This window comes from Pseudorca crassidens, chromosome 1, assembly GCF_039906515.1.
Source record: "Pseudorca crassidens isolate mPseCra1 chromosome 1, mPseCra1.hap1, whole genome shotgun sequence".
Classification (NCBI taxonomy): domain Eukaryota; kingdom Metazoa; phylum Chordata; class Mammalia; order Artiodactyla; family Delphinidae; genus Pseudorca; species Pseudorca crassidens.
In genome coordinates this window covers 151,161,081-151,184,470 of record NC_090296.1, presented here as the reverse complement: position 1 = coordinate 151,184,470, position 23,390 = coordinate 151,161,081, and the positions used below count along the sequence as shown (strand labels likewise).

The window sequence follows — 23,390 nt, the reverse complement described above, 5'->3', positions numbered from 1 at the left end:
CAATCCATCCCCTGACAAATAGGTGGCTCCGGAAAATGACGATTTTGTTCTTTTGCTCCCATTCCTCTTACGATTCAGGCCACTCTGTGATATTTATCTGCAGGAGGAGGAGAGCTTGGATAAAGTCTTTATTCTTATCATAGCTATCCCTCTGGGGATGATCGCATCTTTTTTTTTTTTTTTTTTTTTTTTTTTGCGGTACGCGGGCCTCTCACTGCTGTGGCCTCTCCCGTTGCGGAGCACAGGCTCCGGACGTGCAGGCTCAGCGCCCATGGCTCACGGGCCCAGCCGCTCCGCGGCATGTGGGATCTTCCCGGACCGGGGCACGAACCCGTGTCCCCTGCGTCGGCAGGCGGACTCTCAACCACTGCGCCACCAGGCAAGCCCCATATTCTTCTTTTAATGATACTAACATGGTATGAGCTCAACCATTTTACATACCCCAGTGGTCTGCATGAGCTCTGTGAAAGCCCAGCAGGATTCATAATCTGGCGTCCACCCCTCCTCTGCCCCTTCATGGGCTCAGACTGGCTCGACTTAGTTTTAGATGATTCAAATTGGCTCAGGCCAGTTAATGAGACAAGAGCCTTTTCTTTCTTCTTTTTTTTTATTGTGGCAAATATACATACGATAAAATGTATCGTTTTAGCCAATTTTAAGTGGACAATTAAGTGGCATTAAGTTCATTCACACTGATGTACAATCAACACCACCATCCGGCCACAGAACTTTTCATCATCGCCAATGGAAGCTCCGTCCCCTTTAAACACTAACCCCCGTTCCCCCCGCCCCTATCCTGGCAACCATCAGCCCGCTTCCGCCTCTATGGATTTAATTAATGTAGGTACCTCACTTGGGTGGAATCATACAGGATTTGTCCTTTCGTGACTGGCTAATTTCACTCAGCATAGTGGCCTCAAGGTATATCCCCGTTGTAGCAGGTGTCAGAATTTCCTTTTTGTTTAGGGCTGAACAATAGTGCTTTGTATGTAAAAGTCTTTTTTTGGAACTGGATCCTTATAACTGTGGCGCAGAAGAGAAATCAATCTTCCCACAAATACTGTAAAAATTACCAGGCCATGATCTCTGAGTATGGGCCAAATGGCCCATATTTTAGGTGACTTGGAAACCTTTGGCTTAATTCATCCGATTTCATTTTTCTTGGCATTTAAAAGAGGGCTGGAGATGAAATATTAATAAGATATTAGGCAAGAAAAACCTCGGGCAGCAATTCCACTTCATGACATCTCCCGTGATTTGCAAATCCAATGTAGCAAGAAGCACCCTGACCCGCCACTACTCTTGTGTCTGGAGCAGGTTTTGAGGACTGGTGAATGGCCAGACCATCCCTCCTTTCTTGAAATTAACATTCATGTTCTAAAAGTGACCAGCATGCTATCTTTTATATACTTGGGTCCCCGTGAATGAATAAACGAATGAATGAATGTAGAAGGGAATAGATGACAGCAAGGGAGAGCATCTATTTTCAATGACTAGAGAAGAAAGCAGCAGAAGTAGCCAGAGACCTGGCTTGGGTGTGGGGTGCTCTGGGTGTGAGCCCTTCTGAGAAGGACACTTGGGTGGGTGAGTCTGTGTCAGTGCATACCCCTCCACAGCCAGAGACCCAGGAGCTCTGGAAGTGAAGGTCAGGAACAGAGGTCTCCCAGCCGGCACCAAGGGCTGATCTGAGGGGAAGCGTGAGATCCAAAGTCGAAGTGGGAAGGGTGAGGGGAGGGATAGGGCTGCACCAGAGGTCAGAGTGGGCCAATGGGTCCCAGAGGCAGAATCAGAGGCCGTTTGCAAGTGTCAGGGCCAATGAAGAGGAGGACTGACCAAGGAGGGCAAACAGGCAACGCCCCGAACAACAACCTCCCTCCTACCTGACATGGTGCCCCGAGCACTGTCCTGAGAAGTAACCCCTCGGCCAAAGTCTAGCGCAGGCTCGCTGACCTGCTGGCCTGACTGCACCCAGAGCGCGGCAGGGTGGCCAACCGTGGGGCAGACCCGGCAGTGCCTCAGCACCAAGGACAGCACACCGCCAGCTCTTAAGAGGACCATCTGCTGGCTGTTGAAACCAACCTGAGCAGCCGGGCAACGAGGTTCCGCAAGCCCAGATCCAAGCATCCTTCAGCTCCAGGAGTCTGGGCCTTGGCTTGGTCTCCGGTGGAGAGACCAGCTTCTCTTCCGCGAAGGCTGACTGTGGTCTTGGCAGGGTCTGGAGTCCACGCTAGGCCCTGGGGTGCCATCCTGTGCCTCACCCCTTTCTCAGCCTTTCTGAGCTATGCTCAGTTTTCCTGAGCTGTCCATGGTATTATCTGATGTAGGGTTGGGAGTTATTCTCGGTTAGCCTCCTATTAAAGACACAGTGCCGTGTCTTTTTTAGTAACTGATTAGCATTGACCGCTATCTGAGCGCTTTGGGGTGCAAACCCCGTGACTGCCATCGCCATGCTGTTTCATCTCCGAATCTCGTGCTCAGCAATGTGGTCTTTCTCCCCGAACAGAAGTTGTTACTATATATTCTCCCATGGAGCCCTGCACTTCCTGGGGAATGTCATGTGACTGACTGATATTGTGGGATGTATCTTGAGCCCCTGGCACATGTGGGGGACGGTGGCGGTGCTGCAGGGGCCCGAGGACGGGAGATGCAGGTCGGGCAGCGCCCTGCCTCAGTCCCCCACCCACCTCTCTCCTTCCCCGAAACCTGCCCTGGACACACACCACTGGCCAAGCAGTGCAATTCGAGTCAAAGCAACGCAATCCCAGCTCCACACGTGGTGGGCACCCTCTCCCTGCTGGCATCTCCTCAGATCCCTCCCTGCCTGCCCTTACAGACGCTCCCCACCCATCCCCTGTGCTCCCACATGGGAGCCTCTGCCCTGGCCATCCACCAGAGATGCTCAGGGTCCTCCCACTTCCCCCTCCCCCTGATGGCCCTGCTCTGTCCCTCTCTCATCAGCATCCTCAATCCAGTCCTTCACCTTCCACCTGTCCTCCTCCAGGGCTCTGGCCCCCGTCACAATCCCCAACCCCACTGCATGCTAAGGACGCCCGTGACCTCCACGTTCAGCCCGCCTGGTCAGCTGACTTCCCAAAGCCCCCCCTCAAAGTCCCGAGACCTCTCTACTTATCACCCACGCGGGAGCCCGTCCCCAGGAAGCCTGCAAGGGACTCATGGGCTGGGCAGCGGGGTCTCTGCTGATCACCCAGCCCCACCCGGATGGATGGTGAGTCTCTGCCTGTCTGTCTCCCTCTAGAACGAGCTTCTCGATGCAGGCTTAAGTCACTTTCATCTCTGCACCCCCAGGGCCCGGCACATCGTAAGTGCAGTTCGCACGGACTGCGTGGGAGGGCTCGCAGACGCCAGCCAGCCCAGGAGGTGGGGAGTGGGAATTACGTTCAGAAACCCCGGGTAAAGGAGGGATGGCGTTTGGAATTAGAGAGAAACCGGTGGTCTGGAGCCCAGCTCATCTGCCTGGAAAGCGGGGATCTCAGTTAACTTTCAATTCAGAATCGAGTGTGAGAAAATCAGGGCACCCTTGGAGATGTGTGGCTGCCACACGGCCCCCCAGATCAGGGAATCCAGAGCAGAAAGGGGCTAAGGATGCCACCAGGAGGATGTGAGGACCGCCCCCCCAAGAAATCCCTGCGGGGAGAGGGGGCACCTGAAGAGGGCCTGCAGAGAGGGGAGAGTCTGAGGGCACCCGGGGAGTTGCTCCCATCCCACCTGTCACCCCCACCCATCAGGCCCCACCCGTCTCCACGGTGTCCCTGGCCAGTCCCATGCCTCCTCTCATCCTGCCTCACCCTTCTGGCTTCGTCCCTCCCTTGATGTCACCCCAGAAAATGGGGACATCATCTTGCTCCCTGCCCGGCCCAGCACGGTCCAGTCTGCGTGCAGAGCCTCACCTGACTGCCTCCCCCACCTCCTGAGATTCCCACGGATGTAAGACCCGCACCCTCATCCTGACGGCAAGCGCTCCACGCCCCTCACCATCCATTGCCAGATACTGACCCAATCAGCTCTGCTCCCACAGCCCCAGGTGGCATGTCCAGAACATTCCCGAACCAGGAGCTGGTGCAGCGGAGGGAGGTCCAGGCTTCCTGGCTCTGCCATCTGCGCTCTTAACCACTAGCCCCAACTCTCTCGAGGGTGGAGGAGGGGGGCAGGGAAGGAACTTTCTAGATTACTGTTAGGGGAGGGGCTTCACGTGATTTTCCCAAACAATAAAGACAGTGTTTTAGAAGCCCCACTTTAACTAGATTTTAAAAGCCCTGACGCAAGCCCAGATTCCTGCCAGATGAACTGTTCCATGAAAGTAACAGCCACCTCTAGTCACAGGTCAAGAGGCTTCATAAAAATCACATCAGGGCGTTGCGCTGACTCGGCAAATGGGCTCCAAGAAGTCAAGTTTGGGAGCTCGGGCAGACCAAGCGAGGGGCTGAGGATGCCGAGGCCTGGATTTCGTTTTCCAGGGCGGTCCCGGGAATTAGTGACAGCAGGCGCACTGGGCGGGGAGGAGGCTGGGGAGGAGCACAGGAGCCCAGGGACCCTTCCATGCACCCTCCCCGTGAGCAAAGGGACGTCCAGGACTGATGCCCGGGCAGGCAGGCAGAGGTGTGGGGACGGCTGCAGAACTGGAGCAGGGCTGCAGGAAGGAAGAGGCCAGCTGCGCTCCACGGAGGCCTCGGGGGTGTTGAGGACCTTCCACTGTCCCGCCATGCTCCTGGACACCCCTCCCCCCCTCCACCCCCCGCAAGCCCTGTCCTCAGCACCTGCCCGAGGGCTCTTTCTCCAGCTTGGTCCGGCCTGGGGGCCAGGTCTGGGCAGACTGTTCCCACCTGGGCACTGTTGCAAGCACCAGGGTCCCTGGCACACCTGCTTCCACCTGGGCACCAGCGACCCCAGGATGCTCTTCTCTCGGCCCCTCAGGGCCAGGGGGTCCTCTACAAAAAGCAGGTGCTCATACTTGCTTCATACGTCGCTGAACAAGGCACATGTGAGCCCAGTGGGAGCATCACCCCCTACACAGGGCAGACCAAGGTTGCCCCTGCCCCTAATATTCCCCCTCCCTATTTGGTGTCAGCATTCCTGCCACCATCTCCAAAGGTCCTGCATAAAGCAAGTCTTGACTGAACGCCAATCACAGCAAAGGCGCCCGCACAGGGAGCAAGGCTGAACACTCGTGTGTGTGATGTGGCCTCGGGGCCCTGGATCACACCTCCCTCTAACTGCTGTATTAATTTGACTACGATGTATTGGTCTTTCTTTTTTTCTATTGTCAGAGGGCTCTTTCTAGAAAGCACTGGCTGGGCTGATAATAAACAGAAATCATGAAAACCCCAAAGAATCAAAACACGCCTTTGGTTTGCCCTCCAGACGTGCGGAGCTGTTCCACGTGGTGGTCACATAAATCTGAAGCCTCCATCTCTACGATCACTGAAGCCCTGATGTGTACCCAGCCCACAGGGGCACGGAGGGCCAGGGAAGGCCGCAACCCTAGGAATCTACAAGGCGCAGAGGACGGAGAGTCTCTGAAAGAAGTTCGGGCACAGAGCAGGTGTTTCTGGAGGACCTGATCTCACAACAGCTGTCACAAGCGAGTCCTTGCCAAACACAGACGCACAGCAGGGACCACAAGAGCCTGTCACCCCAGGCACCCCAAAGACCCACAGAACCACGATCTCTGGTGCTGGACAAACATGCTCTTACCGTGCCCCCAGGAGCATGGGGGGCACCCCTCTTCACAGGAGGTGCACTGAGGACTCGCCCGGTCCTCCTAAGCTGTGACACCAGCCCGGGTGGGGTCCTCCCTCCACACTTCCGGCCTCGCTGCCAAAGGGCAGAGGACCACCCTGGCAGGTGCAGAAACGGCCATTCTATCTGGATATTCAATATGCATCTGGCTGGACCCAACTCATGCATCCTTTAATTGCTGTATGTAAAAAAAAAAAAAAAAAAAAAAAAAATATTTCATGTCACCAAAGCTCAACAAAATTAAGAAAAATGCCCCATGAATAATCTCTACTTGATTGATTTGATCTATGGCCTGAGCCCTCATGAAGTCAGGACGTTGCGACAGTTTTACAGGCCGAAGGTCTGGTGTCTGCCTGTCACCTTGCTGGTGCCAGGACACACTCGCCGCGAACGGTAGAGCCCGTCAGGTCTCGTGATAACGGATAACGAGTAAACAGATGACAGGGCAGAGGAAACTCACCCACACTCACCCCCTCGCTGAGCTTGGCATCACCTCTTCTAGAGCTGCCCAGCGTCACAGGTACGAGACTTGCCCTAACAAACTGTTCAGGCCTCATGCTGTGTAACCATGGATGCGGTACTGACCCCACACAGGTCTCAAAGGCCTCGTCTGTAAAATGGGAATAACCCTAGTCCCTACCTCTTCCAGTTGCTCTAAGATTCACTGAGATCATATACATAAAGCCCTAGCACGGTGCTGGCCGTCACTACCCACGCCGGCGTCACCTCCACCATCACCCAGGGATTCTCCACAAATGGCAAAACAAGAAACATTAAATCCTCCGAAGCCACAGGTCCCACAGGTGACAGAGGTGACAGCTTTCCCACCACTGTGGGTTGACGGTGACCATCCTGGGACTGAGCCATACGGGGACAGGTCTTGGGATGTCACATGGTCTGGCCCTCTGCCCCTAGGACGTGCATCTTCGGTTGGTGTATTCCTGTGGGGAGAGAAAAGGGCTCGAGGCTCCAGAGTGTTCGGGAGAGGCGGGCGGAGCAGGGCTGCGGTGTCCTCGTCGCTGGGAGTCTGGGATGAAGGCAGCACCCATGTGAGCACGGAGGGGATCTCTAGGAAGGGGAAGGCTTTGCAGCAGAGTTTCTCAAAGTCATCTGCCAACCCGATACGGTCAGCTCTCCTTGTTCGTGGCTGTGATGTTCAATAAAGTTGCCGTGAACCCTGAAGGAGGGGATCCTGGACCACCGTTCCCAGAGGAAATACAGGGTGAGCTTCCCCTGAGCCTCTGGTCCCCACATTTCATCAACCGATCCATACATGACCTTGTTCTATGTATGTTTCTATTTAAAGACACCTTATTTACCATGTATTACTCACAAATAATTAATTATATCCAGTATATATAATAAAACACTAGCTGAGAAGAGTTTCACATTTTCCTGACCCGGGATAACAAGACTGTCAATTTCATTGGCTAGGGTCAGAGTTAGGGTTTCAGCCTTACAACAAGATGTTTTTGAATGGGTGGTCATCTCACAAATCCACAAAGTTAGCCACTTTTCCATCACTCCCTCACACACTGTAGATGTTACTCCAGCACTCCGTGGAGCAGCCCCAGGTACAGATCGGCAAACTCTTCTTCCTTTTTCTGAATGTACCATGCTGTTATTTGTGAACACTGAACTCACGGCCAACAGCTCTGTCATTCACACCTGAATGAAACACCCAACACACGTGTTTTTCTCCAAAAGGCACGTCTCAGCCTTCTTGCGCTTAGGAACACTAGACAGCACTTCAGCACTGCACTTGGGGGTCATTCTATCACCAGTAACAAGCACACAAATGCAGAAGACACAGCACTAAAAGGACCACAAAAAGGACACTTTTTCATAGTATGAGCTGAAAGAGGGCAGGGCATCTCCTTGTTCAAACTTATCTGGGAACGGGCGTGTTGAATGACTCAATTTTTTTGCCTGTCTGTGCATGTCCGAAAAGGACTGCATAAGTGCCATGGGTATAGATTTTTAAGGTTACAGATAAACTCTAGTGAGTAGGCAAATTCACAAATACCGAATCCATGAAAAATAAGGATGAGGCACACCTTGTTTACAGAACACCTCTAAGCGGATGCTTCGGGGAAATCCTGAGAGGCAATTTGTCTCTTTGATTTGAAAACTTTTTTTTTTTTTTTTTTTTTCGGTACGCGGACCTCTCACTGTTGTGGCCTCTCCCATTGCGGAGCACAGGCTCCGGACGCGGAAGCTCAGCGGCCATGGCTCACGGGCCCAGCCGCTCCGCGGCATGTGGGATCTTCCCGGACCGGGGCACGAACCCGTGTCCCCTGCATCGGCAGGCGGACTCTCAACCACTGCGCCACCAGGGAAGCCCTGTTTTGTTTTTTCATTAATTTATTTTTTATTGAAGTATAGTTGATTTACCATGTTGTGTTATTTCAGGTGTACAGCAAAGTCACCTGAGTTATAGATATATTCCTTTTCAGATTCTTTCCCCATGTAGGCTACTACAAAATGAAAACTCGATGCTGGAATTCTACAATGTCACAGGGCAAAATATTTTTTGCCTCTATTTTCCAAAATGTCCTCAATAAACTTTCATTGATTTGAAAAAACTTTTTTCCTATAAAAATACTCACACGTGGGTCTCCTCTTTTCCCCACGATCACACTCTAGCTTCCCACAACGCCAAGTACACCTCCTTCAGGTTCTCCAGACCTGCGTGCCCCTGTGCAGACCTCTCAGTCTCCTCAGAGCTGCATGCGGGCAGCTCTAACTGCAAACTGGAGCCTTTTCAAAAGAAAAGAGGCTAGGGCTTCCCTGGTGGCGCTGTGGTTGAGAGTCCGCCTGCCGGTGCAGAGGACACGGGTTCGCGCCCCGGTCCGGGAAGATCCCACATGCCGCAGAGCGGCTGGGCCCGTGAACCATGGTCGCTGAGCCTGCGCGTCCGGAGCCTGTGCTCTGCAACGGGAGAGGCCACAACAGTGAGAGGCCCGCGTACCGCAAAAAAAAAAAAAAAAAGAAAAGAAAAGAGGCTAAAGAAAAACATCTGCAGCAAAAAGTAACATCTGTGGTGCACGCATAAAGTGCTGCTAGGAAATGGAAAAGCATCGAGACCCCAAAAGATAAAAGGCACCAACCATTCATAGAAGAAAAATAAAGTATCAGACAAGAGGACCATGGGGTCAGCATTCATGCATAGCCTGGGAATTTATCCTCAAGTAATAAATCCAAAGGAGGAAAACCTGCCTCCCTCATACAAAGAGGTCTGTATAGTCTCGCATATAAAAGAAAATGCAACCTGCACACTCCAGGGCAGGATATGTACGGACAAATCAATTAGATGGCCCATTGCCTGAACTTCAAAGGTTGGCAAAAAGGATCATGAAAATGATACGACAACACAGAGCGACATTTACAACATGTCAGATTTTAAAAGCAGGATGGCAGAATCACACGTGGGACCACGATGGCAGCTAGAGACATTGTTTATGCTCAGTGCCAGAGTCTGAGAAGGTGGGAACCACAGTCCCCTTTCTAATTCTATTGTAATATTGTTGTCCGTACAGCGACTGAGTGAAGTGCTATTCAGCACTCTTAGAAGCATCCACGACATAACTTTTCGAGCTTTGAAATGAGGGGAAGAAAGGAGGGATGCTATCTATGTACTTCTCCTCCAACAGGAGTCCTCCAAGAATTGCTTCTCAAACTGCATGTGGCATCTTGCTAAAATGCAGCCTTAACTAATAAGGACCTACTGTATAGCACAAGGAACTCTACTCAATACTCTGTAATGACCGATATGGGAAAATAACGTAAAAATCAGTGGATATATGTATATGTATAACTGAGTCACTTTGCTGTACATCAGAAACTAACACAACATTGTAAACCAACTATACTCCAATAAAAACTAATTAAAAAAACAAAACAAAATGCAGGCTTGGCACTGGCAGTCCTTGCCGCCGGTGGTGCTGGGCCGTGGACCATGCTTTACAAACCAACAGTCTAAGCACCTAGATGGCTGATGCTGTCCATTTCTCCCTCAGGTGATTTCTACCACAGCCTTCACTGTGTGCACAGTACTGGGGGTGCTGGCGTGGGACCCAGGAGCACCCTGTGCACCTGTTGGGGGCCAGGACTTTGCTGGCCACACGGCCTGGATATTCCCGGGGTAGAAGGGGGTTCCTTTTAGAAAGGCAGGCTGTGGTCTGAAGCAAAGAATTGCCAAACTTCCCAGGGAACTTACCTTCTTTACACACAGACACACACACACACACAGACACACACACACACACACACACACACACACACACACACATCTTGCTTTCAAGACGGTTCCTGTCACCAGCGGCTCAACTTGATCAAATTTCAAAGTGTTCTTCATCTGGATGGGCCATTCGGGTCTACAAGACATGATGACCCAGCCAGGGCAGAGCCCTCAAGAGGAGGCCAGTTTCTTCGGGGGCCCTTGTCCGCCCCGAGCTGGGAATCGCCAGCCTCTCCCCTTGATGGAATTAACTTGTGAATGAATGAGTGAATAAAGCCAGAAAAGCTAGGCAATAATAAACCAGCATAAATGAGCCTTTCCGGGGTCTTGGAAGAGAGCATTTGTTTCAAGGAAACACTCTATTTGGGGAGAAAAGGTACCTGCCCTTCCAACCAATGCCACGTCTGAAGAACAGACCTCCTCTGGGCCCCCACCTCCACCCTCATCCACCTCCAGCCCTCCAACCCAAAGGGCTGCATTTTCACTCAAACTGGCATGTGGTTTAAGTAAAGGCCAACATCAGGTCTCGTGCACTCCCCACCATATGCCCTAGAGATCATTTCTCTTGACTAGAACTTTGTCCAGGCATCACTTGTCCTGGCGAGGCTCAGCACGTCATCTGCCTCGCGTGGTCCACATTGACCTGCGGCACCATCGCCGCTGCGGGGTGGTGAGTCCAGCCCTGCCAGGACTGCAGAAGGACAGCAGTACTGTTCCCTAAAGTCCAGACCTTGACCCCAGAGCCGCCGCTATTGTTGGGAGGCCCCTCCACATCTGCTAGCGCACAGCAGTTTCTTTACACCCCAGAGCCCCCAGCACACACAGAACGGCCTCAAATGACAGGAACATCCCGAAAGTGAAGTCAATTTATGCTTAACGATCTTTAAAAAAAAAAAAGCATCAAAGGGAAGTTCCAGAAACCTACAGTGAGTCGATAGGACTTGTTGCCCAAACACGAGCTCTCACTATCTATACTTGTCAAATGCATGAACTCTTCTGGGAAAAAAATAATATTAATGAAGCCTTTAAAAAATATGAAAGCAGTTCGTTCTCATTTGTCCACAGATTTAGCTAAACACAAGTTCCTTTACATGCGTCTAATATTCACATCTTCTTTTTATATACACGTAAGTTTTTTTTGAAAGGCAGCTTGTCAAGAGTGTTCATTAGAATACACACTCACTTTGCTATAATTAAAAGAAAATAGTTACGCTTAAACCCACTGGCCTCATTAGCATACATCTCTTCTCCAAGACTTCGTCAAACCTTCAAATAATCATTTGCAAAACGGTTTTTTACAGCTAATCGGCCATCATGCCAAGGCCCCCAGGCTTTCAGAGAAGTGTCACCCAATAAAACCATCCCCAGTGAAATGCACTCAGGTCGCTGCCCCTCGACGCTAGGCTACCCCCAACCACCGGCCGCAGCTGCCGGCGCTCGCCAGTAGCCCCGCATCCTTGCCGAAGTCCGGCCAGCCTGAAGAAACCCCCTGGTGAGGGGCAACCGTCACAGGGACCACCCCCACGTGAGCAGATCCAGGGCAGGCACACTAAGACCCAACCTCTTCTGGGTGGGCTGGGTGTCTCCTGGGAGCCCTGGTTGCCAGTCTGCCTTCCACCAGATTTTCTTGACATTTAACTAAGGCCCCTGATGGGTGAACAGGAGCGGCTGGGCCATCCACACATAACTGAGGGGATGGAGAGCTAGGCACACATTCTGATCTACAGGTTACAGCAGCACCTTTGCTCTCCGGGCCCCTCCATCCCCTCCCCTGGGGACAGCCAGGGTCCTACCTGCTCTTGGGGCCACTTGGGCCTCTCCTCGGGAGTCCTGGTCTTGGTCTTGAAGCTTCTCTGGGGGTCTGCGGGGTGCTTGGCCTCAGGAGGCAGGTTCAGGGACTTGGGCCGGCCCTCATGTCTGCTGGGGCCGCGGCGGGCCTCGGCAGGCGGGCAGGCCTCCGAGGGGCCCCCGGGCCCCGGCTCGGGCGCCCGCAGCGGCGCATGCTCAGGGCTGGCCTCGCCGGCACCGGCAATGCTGCTCGTGCTCAAGCTCATCTTGATCTCGGCCACGATCTGGTCGATGTCCTCTTCCTGGTCCTCCAGGTCCCCGTCCCCGCGCCTCGGGCGGTAGGGGGATGCGCTGCCCTCGTTCCCGTTGGCCTCAGTGGGGTAGTAGTCCTGGTAGGCCTCTTCGCCGGGACAGTAGTGGACGCCCTCTTCCTGGTCCTGGGCCTCCAGCATAGAGGCCTCAACCTCTGGGGTGGGGAGGCGGCCGTCCCGGTAGCCGGGGCTGTCCTGGTCCCCGTGGCCGTGCGGTTGCGGGCCCGCCGGATCCGTCCACTCCTCCACCGCCTCCTGGCACTCGTCCGTCTCCAGGTGGTGCGCGTCGTGGGCCAGGTAGCCGTCCCCGTTGCAGTCCATGCCCTGCAGGTAGCTGTCGTCCTCGGGGCAGTAGCGGATATAGTAGGTGATGCCCTCCTCTTCCTCGGGGAGGCCCTCGTCATAGTCCTCCTCCTCGGAGGTGTTGTTCACGTAGTCGGAGCTGGAGTCCCCGTCGGGGCTGTGGTCGTGGCCGCCCTGCTCGGCGGGCACAGGGCTCTCGGGCCGCAGGGCCGCCAGCTCCAGGCCCTTGGGCACGTACTCCTCCAGGGGCAGCTCAGCATCCTCGCTCTCGGGCTCCGGGCCCGGCCTCGCCCTGTGGTCCAGCATGCTGCTCGCCGTGTTCGGACGCTTCCGGTGGGCCATGGCGGGCAGTCACGCGGCCATTGTCACCAACGGGCAGCCACTGTGGGGAGGAAGAGGGGACAGGACAGTCAGAGCCCGAGAAGCACGCCCCGCCAGCATGGTTTACACCAGAGCGATGTAACGCGAGTCTGTTCAAACGACGTGACGCCCCCACCCCAGCTGACTGGTGTGTCAGGACCGGCGCACACACCTGCCAAAGAGAGAGGAGGACACCGGGGCTGGAGGAGGAGGCCCCAACGACCCCCAGGACGCCTGCTGCTTTCCCCCCAACTCCCCGCTCATTCGAGACTTCCCTCTCTTTTTTTTCTTTTTATTTGAAGTATAGTGGATTTACAACATTGTGTTACTTTTAGGTGTACAGCACAGTGAGTCAGTTTTGGTTTTTTTTTTTTGGCTGTACGCGGGCCTCTCACTGCTGTGGCCTCTCCCGTTGCAGAGCACAGGCTCCGGACCGCAGGCTCAGCGGCCATGGCTCACGGGCCCAGCCGCTCCGCAGCATGTGGGATCCTCCTGGACCGGGGCACAAACCCGTGTCCCCTGCATCGGCAGGCGGACTCTCAACCACTGCGCCACCAGGGAAGCCCGATTCAGTTTTATATATATATTCTTTTTCAAAGTCTTTTCCACAACAGGTTATTACAAGATATTGAATATAGTCTCCTGAACTATAGATTAGATCCTTGTTGTCTACCTATTTTATATAAAGTAGTATGTATCTTTTTTTTTTTCTTTGCGGTACGCGGGCCTCTCACCGTCGTGGCCTCTCCTGTTGCGGAGCCAGCGGCCACGGCCCACGGGCCCAGCCGCCCCGCGGCATGTGGGATCTTCCCGGACCGGGGCATGAACCCATGTCCCCTGCATCGGCAGGCGGACTCTCAACCACCGCACCACCAGGGAAGCCCTAGTATGTATCTTTTAATCCCAAACTCCTAATTTATCCCTCCCCCACCCTTTCCCCTTTGATAATCATTAGTTTCTTTTCTATGTCTATATGTTTTCGTTTTGTAAATAAGTTCATTTATACCATTTTTTTTAGATACCACATATAAGTGATATCATATGATATTTGTCTTTCTCTGACTTACTTCACTTGGTATGATTATCTCTAGGTCCATCCATGTTGCTGAAAATGGCATTATTTCATTCTTTCTTACGGCTGAGTAATGTTCCATTGTATATATGTACCACATCGTCTTTATCCATTCGTCTGTCGATGGGCATTTGGGTTGCTTCCGTGACCTGGCTATTGTAAATAGTGCTGCAATGAACACTGGGGTGCATGTGTCTTTTTGAATTATGGTTTTCTCAGGGTATATGCCCAGTAGTGGGATTGCTGAGTCATATGGTAATTCTATTTTTAGTTTTTTAAGGAACCTCCATACTGTTCTCCATAGTGGCTGCACCAATTTACATTCCCACCAAGAGTGAAACACGGTTCCCTTTTCTCCATACCCTTTCCAGCATTTACTGTTTGTAGACTTTTTAATGATGGCCATTCTGACTGGTGCCAGGTGGTACCTCACTGTGGTTTTGGTTTGCATTTCTCTAATAATTAGCGATGTTGAGCATCTTTTCATGTGCTGTCGGCCGTCTCACTCATGACTTTGTGAAGATGCTCACTGATTGAGGAGCCCAAGGGACCAAGACAAACGGTCATAAGATCAGGTTATTTGCTCTCAAAAAGAAAAAGAGAAGCTTTCATTCCAAAGACATGATGAAGCCAATGAGGAGGTGCCCTACCCCTTTCAAGTTGAAATCCGCTGCCCCTCGAAGCCCATCTCAAGTCCGCCCCCCTCCTCGAGCTCATCCCCCACTCCCCGGCACACACAAGCCTCTGCTTCCTCCTTACTCCAAACGACAGCACTGACCAGATTTGCCAGGAGCCATCCAGGCCGAGTGCCACAGAGAGACACGGGACGTGAGCCTGAGCCTCACGGCTCGATGGAGTGGGGGCCCAGGAAGGGGAACTCCAGAGGGAGGACCACCAGGAGAAGGGGGACACCCAGGACGCGATGCAAAGGACGTGGCTGCTGCTTACGGGATGTGGGTCACGGCACCACCAGGCACCGCAAAGCCCAAACTGGGAGGGTCCTGTACCCCACCACCCAGGACCCTGCATTTTATCCCACAAACCATGCAGCGTCATTGGGCAATTTTCAGCAGGCACGTGACACAAGATTTCTCTTTCAGCCCCTTCGGGAGATGCTGGGGGACAGGCGGCTAGAGGAATGGAGACCAATGGAAACACCCTTCCCATCCTCTAGGGAAGTGAGAGGCTCACAAGTGGCCGTGTCTCCACAGCATCGCTAGACACTAAAAGATCCACATCACTTCCCCAGAGCAGCCCACACTCCTGAAAGTGGTCCCACACCAGGAAAACCGTCACTGAGATGGACCCTGCAGGGTCTGAGCGTCCTCCCAAGTCACCCCATCCCCAAACCCTGAAACTGACGGGCCCATTCCAGAGATCTGTTCCTGGTAGAGAGCAAGGTGTCCAGTGTTCCCTAAAATACAGCCTATCAGAGAGGATGCATCAGGAGTGCCAAGCATTGTTGTACAGCAGATTTCCCACAAAGTACAGCCAACCGCAACAGATGTGCCACCTACTGTCGGAATGATACAAGGCACTTGGCAAACACTCTTTTGGACACAATCTCCAGGAAAAGCCTTCCTCAAAATGGTCCCTTAAGTGTGTATGGAATGTGATGGCTAAGGTGTGACCAGATCCCTATGCCTTGGAAACCAGGATGGTGGAGGGCCAATGGGGCCAGTGGTTACTTGCACAGGAGCACACGGGTCCCTTTTCTTTGCAGAGGGCAGGGCACCATCTCTGTAGCATCTCTGTAGCTCCCCAGGGTCTGACACCAGGCCATGCACAATGCAGGTATTCACATCCTTGTCAAAGGATAAACCAAGGTACACAGTATCTCTTACTACCTTAACTTTGAATTCTATGTCATCTGGGGGGGACGACATCTTACGCACACCTAGATGTGTATGCCCACACCTATATACAACACCCTACTGGCCAATGTAAGACTCAAGGACTAAAGTATATGGTAACATAGAGCAGATCCTGATCCTATTAATGTTACCCGAGTAACCTATAATTTTTAAATTTATTTTATTGAAGTATAGTTGAGTTACAATGTTGTGTTAATCTTTGTTATACAGCAAAGTGATTCAGTTTTATACATATATATGTATATATGTGTGCGTGTGTGTATAAATATATATATATATATATATACACACACTCACACACATTCTTTATCATTTTCTTTTCCATTATGGTTCATCACAGGATATCAACTATAGTTCCCTGTGCTATATTCAACAGCAGGACCTTGTTTATCCATTCTATATATAATGGTTTGCATCTGTTAATCCCAAACTCCCAATCCATCCCTCCCCCACCCCCTCCCCCCCTTGGCAACCACAAGTCTGTTCTCTATGTCCATGAGTCTGTTTTTGTTTCATAGGTAAGTTCATTTGTGTCATATTTTAGATTCCACATATGTGATATCATATGGTATTTGTCTTTCTCTTTCTGACTTACTTCACTTAGTATGATAATATCTATGTCCATGTTGCCGCAAATGGCATTATTTCATTGTTTTTTAATGGCTGAGTAATATTCCATTGTATATATGTACCACACCTTCTTTATCTATTCCTCTGTCAATGGACATTTAGGTTGTTTTCATGTCTTGGCTATTGTGCACAGTGCTGCTATGAACATAGGGGTGCATGTATCTTTTCGAATTAGAGTTTTGTCCAAAGTAATCTATAATTTAAGGCTGTCCCAGCCAAAATCTCAGTGGAATACTGGGGAGACCTTGACCTAGTAATTCTTATGTTCATTTAGAAGAACAAACTTGTGAAAATAGCTGGGAAAGATCTAAAACATGAGACTGTGAGAAGAACTTGCCTTATCAAGCATTTAACTATACTCTAAAGTCATGGTAATTAAAATGGCATGGTAGTGTTGCTGGACAGACAGAAATGGTATAGATGAGAAAGTCCAGAAACAGACATATGTTCATGTAGGAATGTAGTCTCTACCATGTAGGGTGACCAGCCATCCCGGTTTTCTGGGACTGAACACAGTTTCCGAGGACACAGCACTTTCAGTGCTAAAACCAGGATGGCTGGTCACCCTAAGGCATGTGGAAAAGAATAGTCTATTTGGTGAGGGGTATTGGGATACTTGGGCTGCACACTGGAACCACCTGGGGAATTTTACGGGTACTCACGCCTGACATTCCAAGTTCATTGGTAGAGCCGTAATCCAGCATCCAGGTTTTTAATGTGTACAAAATTTGAAAACCACTGGGGCGATCGTTTGGGAGGAAACTAAGCTGCTCCCTACCTTCCGCATGTATGCTTTTCAGACGGGCTAAATATATCAAGATAATAAAGGGTTCCAGATAGTGGCCAGATTTGCCTGCTTCAAGACGAGATGTTTGGCCACCCTCAAGGGAAATCTGCACTCCTTGCAGCTGGGGATGGGGTGCAGCTCACAGGCCCAGGCAATGTCAGAGAGAACACATTTCCTCTGGCTCCAGGTGGCATGCACGTTGTCCCTTGAAGCAAGCAGATTTGGCCGAGGACAACCCACCTCTGTCCACTCTTAAAAAATAGAGGATCCTTCCTTTTCTCGCCTCAACAAAAAAATCCAGGTGGCCAAGCCACTGCTGCCAGCTCGCTGCAAAATCATCTCCCACTCTATTTTCTACTGCCCAACAATGATGAAATTTTATACACACAACATTGAGTCTTTTCACTCAAGAAATATCTCCCCATTTATTCAAGTCTTAAATGTCAACAGCACTGTGGGTTTCTTCATAGCTGTAGACATGTCAGAGGAAGCTGATTCTAAGACATATTAGTTTTTGTAGCCATGGGGAATGGATATTCTCTCCTATCATATATATCTGACTATTGTTGGTACATAGGAAAAAAATCCCTACTGCTTTTGTATTATAAGCCCATTTTTAAATTCCAATAGTTTTAGTTGATAATTTTATTCTTTTCCAGCATTTTGTCTGGCTGTACTGCCCTTCCACAGTTACATGACAGTGGGGCTGAGGCACCCCTGACTTATTCCCAATTGTAATGAAAATGCCTTTACTTTTTAACCAGGGCTGGTCCAGGGTAAGGCAGGCATGGCACTCACCTCGGGTGCAAAATTTAACAGGGCGCCAAAAAAACTCAGGAATCAAAACAGATTAGACTTTAATGGAATACTTAAAAAAAAAATCAAAATTTAATGGAAAAAAAATCCACAATGAACAAAATATCAAAATGTTAAATAAAGATCGGTATGACTGACTTTTTTCTTTTTGCCTCAGCCTCCAATAGGGCTTAGCAGGTCCCTATGAATGATCTAGTTTTTGAAAAGTTTTCCCCATTAAATACAAGGCTGTTGTTGGCTTTTCCAGAGTTTGATGGTGCAAACAGTTCTGTCTTCCGTGGATACAAATGGAAGGACCCGGTGGCCTCCCGGGAGGGCAGCCGCGTCTTTGAAGGGTCTGCAGAATTACATCAAACCTACAGGGGCACTTTTGGTGTAAGAGAAAGAGCCTCCTATTAAAGATGAAGACAGAAAGTCCTTGTTTAAATTCAGACCTCCACTTACTCTCAGGCCTTTGGCAAGATATTTAATGGATGAATGGCCTTCCCCTCCTGGGAAACTGGAAATGATGGCCCTGCCTGCAGGGCTTGAAGTGGGTTAAATAAGAGAGTAACCCACACTGGCCTCACTTCCATGAACACTTTTTTTTCCTACTACATACAGGGAGTTGAGGAACATTTTAAATGACATTTGAAGGGAGAGAATGCAGTAGAAACTCTCTATGAAGTATTATTTAATGGCTACATGATATTTCCTGGCCCAATGGACATTATCTAACTCTTCCCCTATTGAGCACACAAACTGTGCTTTATTTCTGTATAATAAATAATGTCTTGATGTTTCCCTAAGGATATGCTCTACACCATTTTCCTCACTCCAGGCCTTTTACCCAGGACCCTTTAAAACTTTTTTTTCAATCCAAGGTCCAGGTCCTCAGAAAAGGCCCAGGAGGGGTGTGGCCAGAAGAGCATTCACCACCCCGACAGTGGGGGGGAGGGGGGTGTCGGCAAACATATTGAGGAACTCTGCTTCTTTATGTATACTTCTTTTTAAATTTTATTGAAGTATATTTGATTTATAATGTGTTAATTTCTGGTGTACAGCAAAGTGACTCATTATACACATATATACATTCTTTTTTATATTCTTTTCCATTATGGTTTATCACAGGATATTGAATATAGTTCCCTGTGCTATACAGTAGGACCTTGTTGTTTATCCATCCTATATATAATGGTTTACCTCTGTTAATCCCAAACTCCCAATCCATCTCTCCCCCACGCCCCCTCTCTCTTGGCAACCACAAGTCTGTTCTCTATGTCTGTGAGTCTGTTTCTGTTTTGTGGATAAGTTCATTTGTGTCATATTTTAGATTCCACATATAAGTGATGTCATATGATATTTGCCTTTCTCTGTCTGATTTATTTACTTCACTTAGGTCCACTTATTTACTTCATCTCTAGGTCCAACCATGTTGCTGCAAATGGCACTATTTCATTCCTTTTTATGGCTGAGTAATATTCCACTGTATATATCTACCACATCTTCTTTATCCATTCCTCTGTTGATGGACACTTAGGTTGCTTCCATGTCTTGGCTGTTGTAAACAGTGCTGCTATGAACATTGGGGTGCATGTATCTTTTCGAATTAGAGTTTTCTCTGGATATATATGCAGTATTGGGATTGCAGGATCATACGGCAACTCTACCTTTAATTTTTTGAGGACTCTCCATACTGTTTTCCATAGTGGCTGTACCAATTTACATTCCCAGGAGGTCCTCTGCTTCTGATTAATCATATTAAAGACAAATCCTTCAGAAAAGACCACCTGGAAAGCAATTCAAATGTTCAGGAGAAGCATGACTATCTGCTATGCATCCAAGGAAATGAGGCCCTGTGTCCATACTCAATTCTAGAACGGCTCATGAATCAATACAAATGCAGCCCCTGCCTCGGTGCTCACCACTCTCCTCCTGGAACATCCTCATGAGATGTGGGAAATAAAGGCTCATTGTCAACAATAAAGGGTTCCACTGTCCTTATTCTAAGCCACATTTTTCTTCTGTAAGAGGAAACAGCATTAGCCAGCTCTTAGAAGAGCTGAAAGACAGCAGACCAAGGTGAAACATAGTGATGCAGGGGCCACAACACAGGCTGCATTAAAACGCTATCTTACAAATGAGCTATGGACTCGGCCGAACTGTCGCTGCCCCCAATCTTGTTCCCAGTTGGGTCTCCCATGTTGTAAAGATAATATTCTTTTTTTCCTTCCAAATATAACACAGTTGCTTTGACTACACACAATATGGGTTTAAACAGTCCTGGAGTACACCTGTACAATCAGCTCAAACATCCCAGACAGGAGACCTTGAATAAGCATCTTGCTGCAAGGTCACAGACAACCACGAGCTCTGAAATTAACTAATCTTCAGAATTCTACAAGAGTTAATAAATTAGTCTTCAGAAACCAGGCTGACATCCAACACTGTCACACAAGACCATACCACCTAGCTTGGGGTCACAGAGGGGTGTGCTTCTTTTTTGCAAAATGTCAGTAAGAACGGCAAAAATGTTGAGCACACGCCAAATCTCCAGGAGCCGATCCCAGTTAAGCCAATGTTATTAGCACATCTGTAAGACAATTATGCAGTGATTAAAATATTTACAAAGAGTGTATTGTATAAAATGTGCTGTTATAATTTATTCACAACCAAATAAACACAGAACAAACTGTGAAGAAATACATTAAAATCCCAGCAAAGCGTTGCCTTTGAGTGATGGGACACTGTTATTCACTTCCCTCCTTTCTTCATTTCTGAGTGTGGTATTTCTACAGACAAATAATAAATAAAAAGACAAGTGCCGTGGAGTGTGAGCCCTCTGCAGCCACACCTGTCAGTGGGCTTTTCTTCAGAGGAAGGATGGGGGTCTTAGCATCCCTTGAAAGAGTCCCAGGGCACGGGTGGGCATGATTTGTTCCATCTGGGCTTTCGATATGCCAGGATATCTGTCCCACCATGTCCTACTCTCAGAATGAACAAAATGGAATGATCCGTCCCTTAAATACAATTTTTAAATGCTGTCAGCCCTTTACCAATAGCAAGGCTCCAGGAGCTGGTATTTTCAACATCCCACAATGTAATCTACACCTGTCACCCATGTTCATGCTGTAACGTATAGCAATTTGGCACCCAAGGAACTTCTGGGATGGCAGACATTTGCTGTTCTCATTAGTTACTCCTAATAGTAATAAGTTAATTCTCTCCCATGAGAACAGCTGGAGATAGTGGTGACTTAACCAAAGTCAGCCCCTGTTCCCAGTCGCCTTTAGGAAAAAAGCAAGGGTCCAGACAAGAAGGCAATTAAACAAAACATTACCATCACTGACCTTTTTCTCAACATGCTTGAGAAGGGGCCCAACTTTTGCACATGCCAAGGCCTTGTGCTAAGAGGGACATTGCCAAGTGCCCTTTACCAGCTCCATCCTGGTACAAGGAAACAGACAGCCTCCAGGGAAGGCAGACAAGACTCCAGGGAAAAGTGGATTTATTTCTGCTGGCTGTCCTGCTAATTTCATATTTTTCTAGTCACTTGCAAGTGCAAACATCACTGTGAAGATTTCAAATAAATCTCATTTTATTTATGGGCTGATTTGTGTCTCCCACAAATTCATATGTTGAATCCCTTAACCCCCAGGACCTCAGAATGTGATCTTGTGAGGAAATAGGGTCATTGAAGACCTAGCAAAGATAAGATCATTAGGGTGGGCTCTAACGCAATATGACTGATGTTCTTATAAAAAGGGGAAATTTGAAGACAGACACAGGGAGAAAGAACGCATGTGACGAGGAAGGCAGAAATCTACAGGGTAGGGAAAGATGGGCAATGCCAGAAGCTGGGGAAGAGACACAGGACAGACCCTCCCTCACAACCCCCAGAAGGAACCAACCCTGCTGACACCTTATCTCAGACTTCTGGCCTCCAGAGCTGTGAAACGATGCATTCCTGTAGCTTATGCCACCCAGTTTGTGTTACTTTGTTACAGCAGCCCTAGCAAACTGATACAATCCCTAAGGATTCAAAGTACACCACTCAAAGGAGTTCCCTTGTTTTTCATCTTCTGGAGAATTCTCCAGCATGTAATCAGGGTGTGTTTGCACCCTGGCTCTAACCATTGTTTAAGCTATTCAAGTTTCCTTGGCTTTCCATATAAATTCTAGAATCATCTCGTTGATATCCTTTTTTCTTTTTTTTTTTTTAATCCTGCTGGGAATTTGATTGGGAGTGCATCAAATCTATACATCAATTTGGGGAGAATTAACATCTTAACGATACTGAACCTTCCAAAGCAGAAACATGATCTATCTTTCCATTTCCTTATGTGTTCTTTGATTTCTCTCATCAGTATTTGTAGTTTTCAGCATACAAATCTTATACATGTTTTGTTAAATATAAACATATGCCTTTTCTTTTTGGTGCATTGTAAATGTTCATGTTTTCTTACAATTGCTTTATTGATATAATACAGAAATATAACTGATTGTTGTATAGTGACCTTACTAAATTCATTTATTAATTCTAGGAGCTTTTTGTAGATGCCAAGGGATTTTGCAGATGATGATGCAGTCTGCAATTAAGAGTTGGTTTTATGTATTTCTTTGCAATCTACGCGCCATTTATTTCTTTTCTTTGCCTTAGCACACTGGCTAGGACGTCCTGGATGGTGTTGAACAGGAGTGATGAGAGCCACAAGACCTTACCTTGTCCTTGATCTTGGGTGGAAAACGATCTTTTACCACTACTATGATCTTAGCTGTAAATTTTTTGTAGACGCCCTCTTTCAGGTTGAAGATGTTTCCATTCCTGTGTGCTAAGAGGTTTGTTTTTTTTTTAAATCATGAATGGATTGCACTTTGTCAAATGCTTCTTCCACCCTTGTTAAGAGGCTTGCATGGTTTTCCTTCTTTACCCTGTTAACATGGTGGAACGTGTTGACTGAAGCTTGAATTTTGAAGCAGCCTTGCATTCCTGGGAAATCCTCACCTGGCCATAATGTACTGTCCTTAGGCAATGCTGGATTAACTTTGCTAATACATTGTTAAGAATTTGTTTACATCTATGTTCATAAGGGATATGGCCTGTAATTAACTTGCAATATCTTTATCTCCTCATATGAGAGCAACGCTGGCCTCATTAAGTGAATATGGAAGTATTCTTGCCTCTTCTATTTTCTGAAAAAGACTGTGCAGAATTGGTATTATTCTCTTAAATGTTTCGGAGAACTCAGCAGTGAAACCATCTGGGCCTGTGATTTTCTTTTTTGGAAGGTTTTTTAACCACAAATTTCACATCTGTAATAGAAATAGAAAAATTCAGGTTCTCCAATTCTTCTTGAATGAGTTTTGGGAATTATTTCAAGAAATTGGTCCATTTCTTAAGATGGAAGCCCAGATTGATGAGACCTTTCTTCTTTCCTAATATGAGCATTTAATGCTATATACTCTTCTGTAA

The 23,390-nt window shown here is 48.8% G+C and overlaps 1 protein-coding gene across 6 annotated transcripts in view; it reads right to left on the bottom strand.

The window, feature by feature from the left end:
- The window catches only part of APBA2 (amyloid beta precursor protein binding family A member 2), a 193,717-nt gene that overhangs the window by 50,237 nt on the left and 120,090 nt on the right, over positions 1-23,390 (bottom strand). For 5 of the 6 annotated variants that reach the window (XM_067699108.1, XM_067699132.1, XM_067699119.1 and 2 more), the window contains one exon: positions 11,791-12,781. In XM_067699108.1, coding sequence (XP_067555209.1) covers positions 11,791-12,741 — 951 coding nt within the window. In that variant the 5' untranslated portion in view covers positions 12,742-12,781. Of the gene's footprint in view, positions 1-2,079; positions 2,271-11,790; positions 12,782-23,390 lie in introns of those variants that run through there. The other variant, XM_067699141.1, reaches the window with a different exon arrangement.